Genomic DNA, 16,808 nt, shown 5'->3' with positions numbered 1-16,808 from the left:
ATAAAAAGATAACAGAAAGCAACACATTGTTTACATTACAATACCTTTATCTGATTAATGGGTATTATTTTCTACCTGTTAGAACACAATCAGATTTTCATACACAGCTAAGCTAACAAGTAGATAACTATGATGTGATGATACTGATAGGGTTAACAATGAGTAAACTTAACAAAACTAAAAATGAACAGAACATGCAAAGTGATGTGTATAAATGTTGTGTGAATTACTGGTCATGTTTTTAATGATAAAACAATAGGAAATATGGACACTGAAACAGCTTACCCCTGCCTCTTCCATGGAACTAGTATCTCAAGCATCCCTCAAACTTTACTTTGCAGGTAAGTATTATCCTATTACACTCTGATGGTTCTATGTCGGTTCTAAATTGGTTCTATGGTTACTGACATTTTGAAATAGGAGCATTAGTGTACTGTGTTTGTATACAGTTTTAGCACACATTTTATAAACCCAGAACTTTAATTAGGGCTAAATTATATTGTGTTTCATTAAGGCAGTTTACCACTGGGTTACCAAAAGGGTGATACTGAGGTTTACAGACACCTTTTACATATGAACAATAGCTGTAAACTGATATATATATATATATATATATATATATATATATATATATATATATGTAAACTGATGTATATATATATTTTTTTTTTCAGACCAGACATCAGGGATTGTTCTGGTGCACCAGGTCATGAATAAAAAGGTACCTGCCTTTGTATCAGGGAGAAGTGGTAGCCTGAGGCCAGGTGGTGGGGCTGTGTGCAGGTGGGCTGGGAGAGCTGAGGAGATCTCCCAAAGTCTACGTCATGGGACCAATACCCCGATGGGTGTCACAGTGAGTCTGAGAGCCGGCTGTAATGCTAGCAGAAGCAGTACTGGGCAGCCCATGTTGTGGGACTACAGACTGTGAAACTGCCACACATGTTACCTGGGAGTATCAGGCTCAATCCTGGAGTAGCCCCCTGGGTAGCAGGACTTTATTTACTTGCCTGTGAAAGTAAGCCATTTTTGTTGTTCTGTTGGACTAAGCCATTTTGTGTTTCATTATGCTGAATGGAAGCTATTTTATTTATCCCTGAGCGTAAATATGAGGGGTTTTCTGAAGCACAACAGTGTCTTGCAATGAGCTGATATATATATTATTATTATTATTATTAAACAGGATTTATATAGCACCAACATATTACGCAGCGCTGTACATTAAATAGGGATTGCAAATGACAGACTAATACAGACAGTGATACAGGAGGAGAGGACCCTGCCCCGAAGAGCTTACAATCTAGTAGGTGGGGGAATTTCACACACAATAGGATGGGCGATATGTAGTGGTGGGAAGTAATGAGGGTTTAGCAGACAGAAGAAGACGGGTAGGCAAGTTTGAAAAAATGAGTTTTGAGCGCTCTTTTAAATGAGCAGAAAGTAGGAGCAAGCCGAATAGGGCGAGGAAGACCATTCCAGAGAGTTGGAGCAGCTCTAGAGAAGTCTATCACATCATAGACTTAGGCTATGTACACATCAGATGATTACTGCCAATCTGACATGTGTTTAGCGGTTGCTTGACGTCGTTCATGGATCTTTTGTGTCCATGAACGACTATTGAGAATGATCACTATACCAGTCAAGGGGGAAGAGCACAGTGGGGTGTGTCTTGCTCATCATCATTCGTTCATCTGCCACTATCTGTCACTTTAAACAATCACAAATCATTATGAAAAAAAATGTCACGTGTGTATGTTGTCTTAGTGTTTTGGAGTACCTTCTTTTGCACATAATAGATAATACTAGGTCTTATACTGGTTGTCTTATGTGCTTTTCTGACAATGATAGAGAGCTGCCATACTATATGGCTTTACTAAAGTTTGTGTTAAGCCAACTGTATATTTTTATTGAGTGGCTGAGGTTAGAAAAGTGAGACATACCACACACTCTGGAACTCATAAATGTCACAGTTCAGCTTATAGCAAACTGTGCAACAAGAGTCCTTAGGAAAGAATTCTCTATCCTATAAAAGCATACTCTTTCAGCCCAGTATTATTATATTACCACCACTGATGATTCTTGTCTATATGCTGCATGCATATAGACTTCAGTGACATAAATAATTTTATCAGGAAAAGCAGTCCATAGAAATTTGGACAGCTGACATTTGCTACCTGATGGCCAATCAGGGCCTTGCATACAAGACCTAAAATATATATTTCCTGCAAGAAAGTGGTCATGCTTCAGTTTATACAAACATTAAACAATGTAACAGATATTTTATTTGGTTTATGTATACATACAAATATAAAACATAAGGCATATGAATGGTTTAATAATATTTCTCACTGACCTTGAGTACATTTCTGGCATCAAATGATTCTCTCTCTCTTTGACCAGGCTTTCCAGGGGATACAGTACTTCTCTCTTCAGCTGTGATTGAAAACACTTAACCAGTCATTTAAATAGCCTTTGTAAACTAGAATAAACAAAAATAGACTGCAATACAAGAGGATTTTGTGCACTCTATTATTGACAGTATTTAAGTACAATAAAATGACTGTAAAGAGGCTGCAGCATGTAAAAAGAGATAAACAACCCTTCCAAATGCACAGGTAATAATAAAGCAGCATGCCTTGATAATTGTCTGAACTCTATTAGCCCTTTTTATTTCTGCTTACATCAATCATAACTTGATGAAGAACACACAGTTACATTTCTGCACAATACTAGAAGTGTAATTTTAAAATGATAAAGCAGGTTATGTAAAGCACAGAGTTGCAAACATTGAGAATCTCTTTAACTGCAAAAATGGATTCATGTTATTATCAACCGTTCTGTGTTTTATCCGTTATTGCACAGAGGAGGAACGCCAAATGACTGTGCTCTTATTAGCCAATGCTTCATAACAGCTTCAAAATACAGATAAACAATATATGTTTTTTAGTATAAGTTTAGCCTATTACCATATATAAACCTATTAATTAAAAATTGATTCTATGTCAGATATGCTTCACATTTTTTGCTTGTTTAGGAAACAGTCAGCCAAGATTCTTTCTACAAAGAATATAGGATATAATTGTAATGATAATTGAAAACTTATTAATGATAACATTTACCCCAACTATACAGATTATAAAGCACTAACAAAGTTCCCTTGTCATACATCCACAAAACTATTTGGGAAATAGGAAGGGAGATGGAGGGACTTCAAATTATAGCACTGCCCTGAATGTAACTGGGGCAGAAAGTGAAACTACCCTGCAGAGTTCAGTCCTGGCAGCCACTAAGGAAGCCGGCAGTACCCCAAGGCTAAAGAGGATACACTTTTATCACTGAACCTGGGTGATTCAGCAAACTTGGAATGGATTTCTTAAAAGTCAATGGCTATTTACCATCAAATGTTTTCAATCCTGGACCAGATCCATTACAGGTTTGTTGGATCACTCAGCTTCACTGATGAAAGTGTATCGTCTCCAGCCTTGGAGAGCTTTATTAAAAGCTCTCCAAGGCTCAATGACTCCCATAATTCCCCCCACATATATCAACTTTCCCTTCTCTTGCATCTCAAGAAATCACAAGGAAACTGCATATTATTTGCACGCTACAGTGGACATATGAAATAGATGAAATGGTCACCAGTCAGTCCAGTGTCTTATAAAAATGCCTATATAGCCATTATATTCAATATAACAAAAATTTTCTTTCCTAGATACAGTTTTATCAACATTTTTTCTGTACACTGTATTTATATTTGTCCCCCTTAGTACACTCCAGTGTTTATAGTATACAATACCAAAATAATACAAACTGGAGTTGTTGACTGTATGCACAATACACAGATTCTCTCAGTTCTTGCAAGATATATGTACTTGCCTAAAGGGTCTCTTCGAAACAGTGTGTTCATAACTGTTGCATGAAGTTTTACTCTGTCCCATTCTTTTAACATCAGTCCCGAGCCCAGAAATCTCTGCATAAGACGATCCGCTATGAGCTGCAACCTGTGTGGGAAGAATACATATTATTTTATGTCAGTTCAGTCTACCATTTACAAAGTGCAGCTTGACTGCATAGAAAAGGCGCGTGTATATTAATTACAGCAGCAGAGTCTAGCAAAAGTTGTCAGAACAAGACAAGTGGGATCCCCTGAGACACGGAGTGTGTGCCAGGACATTTCGCAAATTAGTTGTACTACATTTAAAATTACTGCGGAAATGTAATTTCTGTGCATTATCAGAGATCTCCTCCCTGGTAAACCTGGTCCTAATGAGAAATTTATGTTTTTCATTTATGGTGCAAAATAAATCAAAATAAATCAAAATGAAAAATAACAACAGGTTGGAAAAAAACAATGAATTCTTCTCCCCGGATTTGTTTGTTAGGGAATATATGAATAGGTCACAGGCTGTCCACAGTCAAACATTTCTTTTTGATCCAGACACTAGGTACTAATTAAAAAATTTAGCCCAAAATTTCTAGTATAGTACCAAACTAAATATGGTATTATCATAGTCTCATTGTCCACATTCTCAAACATCCGGACTGACAAACCTTTCCTGTAACCCTGCAGTATGATATGTGTGGTCACATACTCCGGATTTACCTATGCAGTACAACAAATATGGGTGATAGGCAGCAATACACGGCAGGTAGAATTAATTTTGTTTAAACACTTTTCTTTGGTCACCCTGAGCAAAGGTAAAGGGTCACAGAAGCCCAAATAAACTAAAACAAGGCAAATTCTTAAAGAAATCATGTTTATTGGTGTTAATCATCAAAAATAAAAAATAAAAGCATTGTATAGCTGTGCATGTGTTGTCATAGCCCTCACTTCTATTGTTACTGTTAACAGAGTAAGGTCAGACAAATGCTTATCATCTACTTCAACTCCGTACAAGTCCTGTACCTACCTCCTCATTCAAACACACAATCTCAGCTGTAATACAGGGATGCTGGGAAATGTAGTCTGCCATCTACTCTGGGTGTCACATAGACACATTTAACTGACCCTCCCACTGGCTGAATTGATAGAGGAAAGGAAATGCAGTGTGAAAGCACATATTGTTTCCAGCATTTTGCTTCTGAACACTGTTTTGTATTAATTTATCAACTTGATTGTGATTAGAATTTGCCTTCTACAATGATGGGTTTGGTTATGCTTTTACTTTCCCTTTTTTTCCTAGAAGCTTTTACTCACCTATCTTTGTTCTAATATTGTTCTGTTTGCCTGTAGCGGCCAGGGTAAGAAAGCCCAGTGTAAGCTACAAACTGGCCTGTCAGTTGCCTTACATGCCTTTCCAAAAGTGGAACTCAAGTTCCACTTTTACAAAGTTTTGTTATTATTGCAAAAAGGGGCAACTGATGTCCCTTCTGCAATAATGCATCTTACCTGCCTGCCTGAGAGAGAGACAAAGCTGGGCAGTGAATATGCAGCATCAGCATTGGTTCCCAGGGAATCCAGCCAATCCCAGCTTCCCTTGAGTTCACCGGGAATGAATGAACATGGAGGTAACATCATCTCAGCACAGCCAATCAAGATAGCCGAATATCATCAGAGGAAAAAGAGAAGGAAGATGGTGTGCCTTGCGATGGAACAAAGATAGGTGAGTCACATAAGTTTAGCGCTTTAAAGTACATAGAAAATTATCTGGTGCTATTTATGTTCTAAATCAGTGGTCCCCAACCTGTGGTCAGAAGAAGGACCCTGCTTGGGGGCACACCGGCCAGAGCCGCGAACCATGTCTCCCGTATGCATCACAGGCTCAGGGTGGTGGGCGGGTTGTTTTTCTGGACACAGGCTCAGACCTGCAATGGGATATTGGTCTGGTTTTGGCATCATGACGTCACCCTTGGGGAAGTGACACATGGCTCACCGCGCATGTGCGGTCTGGAGTCTGTAAATTTAGTGGTCCGTGATGTCTAAAAGGTTGGGGACCACTGTTCTATATCATTCTAAAAACAAAAAAATCACCCATCATTCCCACACAAACGAATAATATTTTTAAAATTCCTCCTACCCACCTTTTATATCCCAATAGGAAGAAAAAACATTGAGAAACAGGTATCGGATGACGAAAAAAAAAATTACAACTAATACACACAACATTCACAGACAGAAAAGAAAAAATATTTTCTGTCTGCTGGTAGCAAATGTCACTTAAGAATTCATGCCATTTGACATAACACTTCACCTTTATGATTAAATGAATGAAATACCCTTGCCGTGTTTTCCTACATCTGGTGGTTCTGTTCCATGATACAAGCCTTCTGGAAAAAGTTCACAATACCTTAATATGACTAATATATATATATATATCCTTTAAAACCATTAAAGCATTTTCAGTATGCTTTCAGTATATTATTACCATAACCCCATTTTTACCAAATGGAGAAACCAGTTTATTCCTACTTTTCTAGAAATCCCCCAATAATAAATTGTTCCTGGAAAATTACACCATGTCCCATGAAGGAATCATGAAATATACCACAACATTCTGACAATTTAAATAGACTTCTTAACTTAAACAGACATAATCAAAACTGTATTTTTTCTACTGGTTCGCTGGGTACAGCTGGGCAGTGTTACTCTTCACTTTCAATATGGGCTGTTAAAGGATGACAACAGTTCTCACACATAACAGTGCTGCAAAGAGAAAATAATATATAATATACCATAAAAATAATGTACCCCATCTTTTATACATTCAAAATTCTAAGAAACAGTTACAATAAAAACACCAATTTACACTCTTACTAGACTAACTGCACAGAAAAAAACACATACACATCATTCAGGAAGGAGTTTATCAAACCCACTTCAGACACATTAGCTGGCTTTCTGTAGAGGTATTTACCTTGCCAACAAGCAATACAGCTATTTATTTCAAAACACTCTATACCTCTATATTGGGTCCTGAACCATTACAAAATTACAGACTGTACCCTGTCTGCTTCCAGCTGGCAGTTGTTATTATTGCATCATAAGACTGTAAACGTTTTATACATTATGAATTCAAATGAATGATTTTACAAGTTTATTAAATGGCTGTAGACTTCAGTATCATAATAAAAATTAACAAAAAATATTCAAAAAGCTTTATGTTTTCCTTCACCTTGTTTTTATACTCTTCATCTTCTTTTCAATCTTTTTTCTCTCCTAAATAGTAACATGTAAATAGACAACAACCCCTTGATTATGCCTCACCCCTAGTTAAATAGGTAAGTAATGGGGGATTTAGAATGACAAGTGTGTTAAAAAATAATTTGTTTCCAATCAGTTAACATAAGAATATATATAATGCATTAGTTGTAAATAAAGGTCTGTACACAAATATTAGAATATGGAGTCCCATGAGTTTAAATCCCAAGGGCCCGACACATTTCGCAGATAAGGCATTCTGCTTTTTCAGGGGAGGAGTTCTGTTCAGTAGGCAGGTTTGGTGTTTTACGGGTGTAGGATTAGGTTATATTAGGACCAAACTCTGGAGGGACAATAGATGAGAAACACATGGAATTCAATATTCTATTAGTGGTGTACAGACCTTTACTGACAAAGGAATGATGTTATAAAGTTATTTACAGAAATTTATTACATATATTATGTTAACTGACTGTAAATAAATTATTATGTCTTTAACACAAATGTCACTTAAACCCTCTGTTGTTTTCTTTCCTCCTTCATTGTTACTATACTTCTCTCCTAAATAGCTATTACAATATAAGGACTTTAAAAGGCTAATACCAGACCAAATTTATAAATTTGTATTAATAATACACAAATGTTGTTGTTATTTATATTTGACTGAAGTCATATCCTTTTATGATATCATATTACAGTTAGATCAACCTAATGTCTACATCAGTGTTTCTCAACCAGAGTTCTGTGGAACCTTAGGGTTCCTCAAGGGGTTTCAGCAATGAGAAATGTGTCCCTCCCAGCTCAGTTCAACTAATACCAATGACTTTTTGGCTATCCGTATGGTTGACATTCTTCCCAATGGCCATCAATGTAGGAGGCATTCATCCAACTGAACAGTTTTTGTAGGTAGATTAAAAAAACTCCTAAATAACCTTTCTGATTATATACCTTTGATACAAGTAACTGTTACAAAAAAAAAAGGTTTGGCATTTGAGATATTGCAATCCTGGCATGTCCACGTGCAATCCTGGCATGTGGACAATTTTAACAGACTGACCATTTGAGCTTCTCAAGTCCCACCAAAATGATCGGTTGGGAGAAGTAGTTGAAATGCTTTCACCATAAAAAGACTAAATGGAAATTAACTTGTGTCCACCAGGTTTGTGTAATTCAGTTTTATCGCTGTGACCTAGGCTGCATTTAGACCAAAGTCTCCTAACTCCAGCCCTCCAGGGACAGGTTCTGCATACATCTTAGTATTTCTCGAACAGACAGAAGTATTTTTTTTTTTTGTAAGGTGTGGTTTACAAAGAGTCAAAAAACAAAACAAAAAAAAACCTCTTTTTTTGAAATCTTGGCCTGCATGTGGCTCTGGAGGAATGGAGTTAGGAACAACCCGGATTTAGGCATTACACTGTGATTCACGCTATAGGAAGCATAGGCACCAAAGAGAATTATAACTGAGCAGAAATGACAAAAAGCAATAGAGAAAGAATAATATTTAGTTATAGTTATGGTGTATCAGAGAATGCTTTAATATACAGCCCTCAGCAATAAATGAGATCTGCACAGAGAAACTAAACACCTTGGTATTTAAAATTTAAAATGCAATGGCAATGGGGCTAGAAAGATTTTCAATGTTTTATAAATCTTAGGAGTCTTTCATCAATGCACAGTCATGCTCTATAGATTTTTGTTTTCTTGCCAGACAACAAAACTAAATAAGGAACCTCTGCAGTGTTAATGTGAAACTCCAGGTTTGCTATAAACACAAACAACTTGCCTTAAAACTCCAACATGTGTTAAAGATTTAAGCCAAGCTCAATGCTGAATCCTACCAGCTTATGTTAGAGAGATATGAAGAATGCCCCTTTTCTATTGCTTGCTGGGTTTTCAATACAAGACGCAGATAAAAGGTTCTACAAGATGTATTGGAGCAATAATCCAATATATGAAAACATATAGTATCCGGGGTTGTGTCTAACAAAGGTCATGTAATACCAATACTCGGTAAGTAATTAATCTTCCCATATCTGTGTCTAATAAAAGTTAATAAATTTCAAATGAGAAAAAAAGTAACCCAGCTTGCTGTTGAGTTAACCTTACACCTTTAAAGGTCTAAGTGCAGAGCTTTGCAATCACATGTAAGGACCACATACACATCTGTAACATCCACTGATGTCTTGTACAGTTAGGAAGAGTTGGAGTTTCCTGCAAACCTAATACAATAATGGATTCTAATACTAGAAAAAACAAGCTTTTCTGAAACTGATTTTTTAACACAAAAAAAGCAGAAATACCACTGAAGAGATACACATATATTGTATAATAACAAGTATATTTTACACTAATCTACTAAAAATTTAAAACAACCTAAAGATAAAATGTTAGGAAACTCTTATCGGGCCGGTGATTCCGTGCTGTGTGGCAAAGCAATATCCCACACGGCCTATTTTGTCCAGCAATGTCATTTGCAGCAGCAAAGAGAATAAAGAAATAGCAGCAGTCCCTGCTTCCCTTGAGCTGTGCAGCATGATGTATTGTATTGGCATCCCCAGCACACTCTCTGAGACTGTGCATAGCTGAAAGGGATTTTAAAGTCTGATTAGTTCCTGACTCTTTCCTGCACTGCCATTGGCTGCTGGGACTTTAAAGCCTCCCTGCTCCTAGTCTCTAGTGCCTGTTGTAGCAGTAAGCGAGGCTGACTTGCTGCTGGTGTGTATTTGTCCGATTTACTGTTGCTGACCTTGCCTGTTTCTGATCCCCTGAATTTACGCTGCCTGGACTGACCTTTTGCCTGCGACCCCGACTCTGCTTGTGTCTTGCCCTTGTGTACCTCATCTGATGGACGGATTAGTTGTGTATGACCTCTTGCTTTGTATTCTGGACTTGTCTCTGTTGGAATCTTGGTACTGCTCTGTCTGTGGGCTCCTGGTCCTTCCCCAGGAACCATCCCTTGCGCACTAAGTCCTGGGGGAAATCGCATGCTGGGGAACACAACCAGTCTCCCAAGGCTGAGCGGGGGCTTGTTAAAGGTGAAGAGTGCGGCATTAGATTGCGGGACTGGTGTCTGGCGAGTACTGTTGCTGGACCAGGGCTTTACATAAAGTCAATAACCTTGGATTCTTTACCATAGGATTTATTAATTAGTGAACAAACAATAAGTTCTTTAGGGTGATGTGTTTAAAGCTGAAAATTGAGCAAGCATAAGGATTTGAGTGAGTTTGCCAGGGACAAATTTTGATAGCAAAGGGACTGGGTTAGGGAGAGGACTATGCAATGGTTAGTATCAATAGTGGAAGGACAACTATTGAACTTGCAAACAGGATCATGGGTGCCCTACGTTTATCAATGTGCATTGAGGGTAGGCAATCTAATATGATCTGATTCAACCAGAAAGCTACTGTAGTGCAATTTTCAGGCCCATGCTATAAAAAAAAATTTTATTACATGTGACAGAGCTGGAAATGAATGAGGGAATGCTGGTTAACTGTCTCAACATGAGCAATGAATGCCAAGAAATACCTACAAAAACATATAATCCTGTAATGTGAAGAAAGGAAAAAAATTGAAAAAGAAACATCACTAACCTAAGTATATTCACTAAAACAAGAAGATGGGCTGTGAAATAAAGCAACAAAAATCAAAGTCAAAGCCAACAAAACGTACAAAGCCTAACCATGCAAGAAAATAGTGGTAATTATAGCGACAAGACAGGCTGGATGAGGCAGGAAGAGAGGTAGGCACAATATCAGTAAGAAAGACAGGTGTACAAAATTATAGTGAATAATACAAGATGCAAAAAACCAAAAATAGACTTTGGGGTTTATAGGAGGGTTTAAAAAGCAATGGATCTGACATTCCCTGTAAACATCCCTGGTGGGGAATCTTCCCGGTCGCTGTGTTCCCATGACAGTGTTTGATTCTCCACTAGGGAATGTTTTAGTGAATATCAGCTAAAGAGACACCCTAAAGTCTAGAGAAAAAAACTTAAATCCAGGATGGCCAGAGTATGGGATACTAAACACACCCAGCAATGTCCTGCTTTTTTGGGGGGGGGCAAAGGGGTATAAACCCTAAAGGGAATGCTCGAAGGTTAAAAAAAAAAAAAAGGTAAGTATTGCTGGGGCTGAATGTAAAAAATATGTGTTTTCCCTGGGCTGTCTAGGCTAGGGTATTCTAGTTATATTATGTTTCTGCAGAAATTAGGTGTGGAGTTCAAAGAGTGTACAATTGCTTTATATGTCTACATAGGCAAAGTTATTTCACTCTACCTGGAACTCATAGAAAAAATTATGTTTTATTTCAATGATACCCGTATTTGTAAAAGATGAGGACTGCTAGAAATACAAGCTGCAAAGAGCTCTTGACAATATTAACTATATCAACCAGGTTATAAGACTTACATCAACTAACAATTCAATGCTCAATTGTACAATAACAGTGCTTACTGGAGATGAGAACTGGCTGCTTGAACCGACCATTATAAATCCTCTTCTTTTTCCAAAGAATAATTTCACTTTATCTGCTCCTTGCAAGACATGAAATAGTGAAAGAGTGGGTCAGCCCCACAATAATGTTTTTCCAATAGCCCAGAATTCAATAAGACTTTCTCTGCTGCTGTCAAATAAAGATTACAGTGCAGGTCAGTCAGGACATGGAGTCATCTAACCAGGATGGGTATTTATGTGTTGTAGAAGAAATGTGAAATAACATTTCTGCCAAGGACTGTTACTCTATAGCAGAAATCAAAAAAATAATTTAAAAGAAATAGAAATATTGCACAAGACAACAAGTTGCGTGTCTTACATTTTCCACTTGTAATTCGTTGATAAACTCCAATTCATTATAATTCAAAATTCAACATGCTCTTTGCATTAACAATTTGTCAGGGGAATCAGGAAGCATCATGCACAGGCATGCAGGTCTAAGACTAAGAACTGCAGCTTCCTAAAGAAATAATATCCTATACTGATATCACGTAGATATAAAATATATTACAGAATGCGAAGAACCATTGACATAAGTCCCAGACTTTCAAAAACTGAAAAATCAGTGTTCCTAATACATACACACAAGCCAAAACAAATATAGTAGCAAGCCAATTAACTACACTTTGTGTTTTGATTATGGGAGTGTAGTTCCATACATTTTTATGGATGTTTATAAAATGTTTTTACACAAGAAAATGATTCACACAAGAAAATCAACCTTACCTGCCTCTATTTGTTTTTATTTGTTACCTATTACTAAAGTTGATTCACATTTCACCTTTGCTTTTGTTGAAGTATGTGAAATTTTTTTTGTGTTTTCCGCACCATTGTGCTTTTCTTTAAAATAATACATGTAGAAACATGTTAAATGTTCCTAAAACTTTTGAAAACCCAGTAACCTAAACCTTCGATGCATGAAAAAAAAGCCACATCTCTAAAAATACAGGAAAAAAATGATGTTATCAATGTCAAGCACTATCCTCGCTGAAACCATGATAATGCCACAGGGGAACACAAAAATTGCCAAACATAATCTTTACCAAAACCATGATAATGCCCCAGGGGGAACACAAAAAGTGCCGTATAGAATCTTTACCAAAATCATGATAATGCCCTAAGTGGGAAATACAAACAAGTGATTAAAAAAAATCCTAACCCATCCATATTATAGCTAAACAAAAATAACAATGCAACTAAAGACCGAAAACAATGTAGAAATGTAAAATGTGTCTAAAACATGTTGAAAAGACAGTGAACCAAACCTGTGATACATGAAAAAAATACAGAAAAATCTATGTTATCAATGTCAAAAACGATCTTCACCCAAATCATGATAATGCCCTAGGCTGAACACAAAACGTTCCAAATACAATCTTCACCAAAAACCATGATGATAGTGACGAACACAAACAAGTGGTTTAAAAAAGATGTTAACCCATCCCTATATAACCTAAACATAATAACAAGGTAACTAAAGCCTTAAACGTTGAGCAATTTTTTCAACCAGAAAAACACATGAATCACGGGCTACTTTCAGACAGCATCTACTCTACAGGAAAAGCCAAAGGCCGGTGGTTGATGCATTGTTTTGAAAATATGGAAAGACTTTCACAATGATGATTTAGTGCTTAATTACTTTCAATCCCCAATTGTTTGAGGTGGCAAAGAGCTTGCTCAGCATGCACTCATACAATCCAAGCTTTTTGCTACAGACATTAGCGTATGTTTTCCATAATCCTTCTTGTTTTACATCAGTGGTTTTTAAAATTACCAAAGAAGAAATGAGGGAAGATGAATGAGAGAAATGTAATTCAATTATTGTCGTACCACATTAGACCTGATGTATTAAGTGAGAATGACATTTTATAAAGTTATAAAAATTAAACACTATGAAATACTTGCTGCTATTTAGAGATGATTTGTTTGGCCATAGTTTGGGACTACAAAATATGACTTACAAACCCATTATACACCAACATGGAAGTAAGGGTCCCTTAACTGCAGTTACTGCAAATATAATATTTTATTATATTTTTCCTACACATAGATGTAAACTATAGCATCTCACCAAATTCTTTACACTTAATATGTAACTAACGGTTAAGATAGTAACTCTCTTGATTCGGGGACCATTAGGGAGCATGGGAGTAGTATTATGACAAAGTAATGCAATATAGTGACACCTTGTGCTGCCTGCTACTAAGTTAGGTATGTTGATTTCTACAGTATTTTTTAATGACAAGTTTATTTTTGCCAAACGTAGGAAGACGTATAATTAAGAATTAAGCAATATGAAGTTGTGTATATATTCATTAGTAGGGTTCATATAGTAACCAAACATCGGCATTCACAAATTATAACTACATGAAACAGGTCTAGGATGTACCTTTTTTCAGATACTTCAGCTAGTTACAATCACTAATAAGTCTAAAAGAATATTAGGAAAACTGGCTAATATTGCAGAGAAAAGCAGCATCCACTAGTGTTTAACCCAAATGTTTTTTTAAAGCTGAGTGGTAGGAAACTGTAGGCAGGTGGCAGCCCCTGTATTGTGACCCAACTCTTCAGTAACCACCCAAAAACAGCCGGGCAATTACTGAAAAGTGCCGAGTGGTGTGCCCCAGCTAAAAGGGGCTCACTCAATCACTCAAAGTTTAACAAAAGTCTTAAATAGCCGACTATGAGATTATTAGTTTAATACTAACCTAAGTCAACAAAACATGCATCTATGTGCATTGCAGTCTGGCACTTATTTATTTAGTTATCTAACTTGGATACCTATCTTTTAGCTTGTTTCAGTTGGTAGAATAATGTCAATACACAGAACAATATATAGAGAATAAGAATATCAAACACACTTGCAGAAACATTAAAAAAAAAAAAATCATACTTTGTGTTGATTTTTGATCTCAAGAGACGGCCATGGAGGTCACAAGGGATTAAGCAGATTTAAACTTTTGTGAACAGTTTAGTGTAAATGACCTCAAAGACCTCTGATTATTTTATGTATATTCTTGCCAGATTTATACCCATTAGTTTTTATTTGTGTATAATTACCTGCTCCAAAACTACTTACGTAAGGCATGGCAGATTGTACCTACTTATCTGGACTTCATTTATGTATAAGGAAAACATTTACAAAGTCTAGTGATCCAGACAGTGACAACTATACCGTTTTATCACTTGTACAGCAGTAGGAGACTGATGCTACCCTGAAGACAAAAGACTGCAGTCAAGTAGCAAACTGTACGATTAAAGCATGGAGTAAACAAAACCAGCCAATTCTGTAGATACCAGACAAATTAAAATGAACAAATCCTATACAAGAATAAAAAGCATCACGTTATGATGCTCATTCAAGGCAAAAACATATATGTAATATTTCACATAGCACAACACAAAAGAGCATGTACATTAAACACTCATTTAGTTATTTGATGCCATATTATATCATAGAAACAATAATGGTTTCCCTAATAGGTAGAAAGTCTTTAAATCAAAGAGTGTTTAGATACACTATTAGAACTAGATAGGGCAACAGAAATATGCAATGTTTCTAAAGAAATTGCATTGCAACCACTCATGGCTGAATAACAAACAACCTTCAATCATAAAATCTATTAAAGCATCAATTTTACTAATGTAATAAATGAAAAAAGCCTGTTTTAAATGCTGCCCAGTCACTTATTTCTGTTCATTCCAGTGGAATGTGGAAGCTGTAGACAAGGACACAACTGGAATCTGCAGCCACAGGGAAGTCTGGAGAGGATAACATTCCATGGATCTTAAAAGTAATGTGCAGTCATACTAAAGACAACAAAGACCACTGACCTGTCTTGGAAAGCTTATGACAGGGATAACAGAGGTATTTTTTATCTTAAGCAGAAAAGTTTGTTGAAGCCCTTAAAGAAGAAGACTGATCCTAATTTATTTTGTATTATATACCTTGTTCTAATCAGAGAGATTAAAATGGTATAACGGTGGCTCAGAAGTTAGCACTCTGGCCTTTTCAGCGCTAGGTCCCAGGTTCGAATCTTGGCCAGTACACTATCTGCATGAAGTTTGCTGGTTCTCCGCGTGTTTGCGTGCGTTACCCCTCACATTCCAAAGATATACAGTTAGTCTACTTGATCCTAGACTGGGTTAATGACATATCACTATGGTAGGGACATTAGATTGTGAGCCCCTTTGAAGGGAAAGCTAGTGATATGACTATGGACTATGTAAAGCATTACGTAATATGTCAGCACTATAAAAAACTGGATGTTAATAATAGTTAGAATAGTTGTGGAGTACCTTCATTTATCTTTACCACTCACCTCATGTTTAATGTAAATGTGGCCATACTCATCTACTTGCAAAACCACCATTACTGTATGATTTTTTTTTTTTTTTTTGCACGGTTACATTTCCAGAACAAAGTTTTGGATATCTCCCACTCATCTTTGCAGCTTTTCTTTTAACTTAAATTGAATAGATCATATATCATTAAGGCTTGTAATCATCAGACAGGAGAGGTTCTGAATATCTGAAGTGGTTTAATGCAAGTTCAAAGAGTATAGACACAAACAAGGAATGCCTTTACTTCAGACATCTAAGAAAATAGTAGTAAATGGTTTTACTTGAAAGAACTTTAATTCTGCCAAGAACATGATAACCTTATCTTAAAGTAAAATTAAATATCTGCATTATGACTGTCTGGCCCAGACAGATACAAGCTCCTAAAAACAGACTAGTCAAAGGAGCAGAATGAAAAAATGTTTGTGTGTGGAGTAAGATGGGGGAATTTTGGGGTAAAATTGGACTCTAATACTAAAACTAAAATACTCAGTATTTTAGAAACAGCTGACGTGCTGGATTTTTTATGCACAACCATCTCTAAGGATATAGTTCAGTGTTTCTCAACAAGGGTACCTCCAGAGGTTTCTAATGTTTTTTGAACAATAGACAGTTTGTGTCTCACAGGTCTGTTTAACTAACACCAATGATGAACATCCCTTGAAGAATTTATTCCTTACTCATTCCTTCCAAGAATACAATCTTTCTATATAAATTTATATGGAGGGTGGCAGCTAAGCCAATGTACCCTCTGGAAAAAAAGGATATATACTAGAAATAAAGGGTTGAAGGATGCAAAATCAGAATCAGCTATCTGGAATAGCAGACAGTCATGAGATTTA

At 36.5% G+C, this 16,808-nt stretch overlaps 1 protein-coding gene across 3 annotated transcripts in view; it reads right to left on the bottom strand.

Moving 5' to 3' along the window:
• The window catches only part of ASCC1 (activating signal cointegrator 1 complex subunit 1), a 95,404-nt gene that overhangs the window by 47,295 nt on the left and 31,301 nt on the right, over window positions 1-16,808 (bottom strand). For all 3 annotated transcript variants that reach the window (XM_072424495.1, XM_072424493.1, XM_072424494.1), the window contains 2 exons: window positions 3,874-3,998; window positions 2,351-2,430 (listed from right to left, as the gene is read on the bottom strand). In XM_072424495.1, the coding sequence (XP_072280596.1) occupies window positions 2,351-2,430; window positions 3,874-3,998 (205 nt within the window). The remainder of the gene's footprint in view (window positions 1-2,350; window positions 2,431-3,873; window positions 3,999-16,808) is intronic.

Source organism: Pyxicephalus adspersus, chromosome 10, assembly GCF_032062135.1.
Source record: "Pyxicephalus adspersus chromosome 10, UCB_Pads_2.0, whole genome shotgun sequence".
Classification (NCBI taxonomy): domain Eukaryota; kingdom Metazoa; phylum Chordata; class Amphibia; order Anura; family Pyxicephalidae; genus Pyxicephalus; species Pyxicephalus adspersus.
This window is presented reverse-complemented; position numbering and strand designations above follow the sequence as displayed.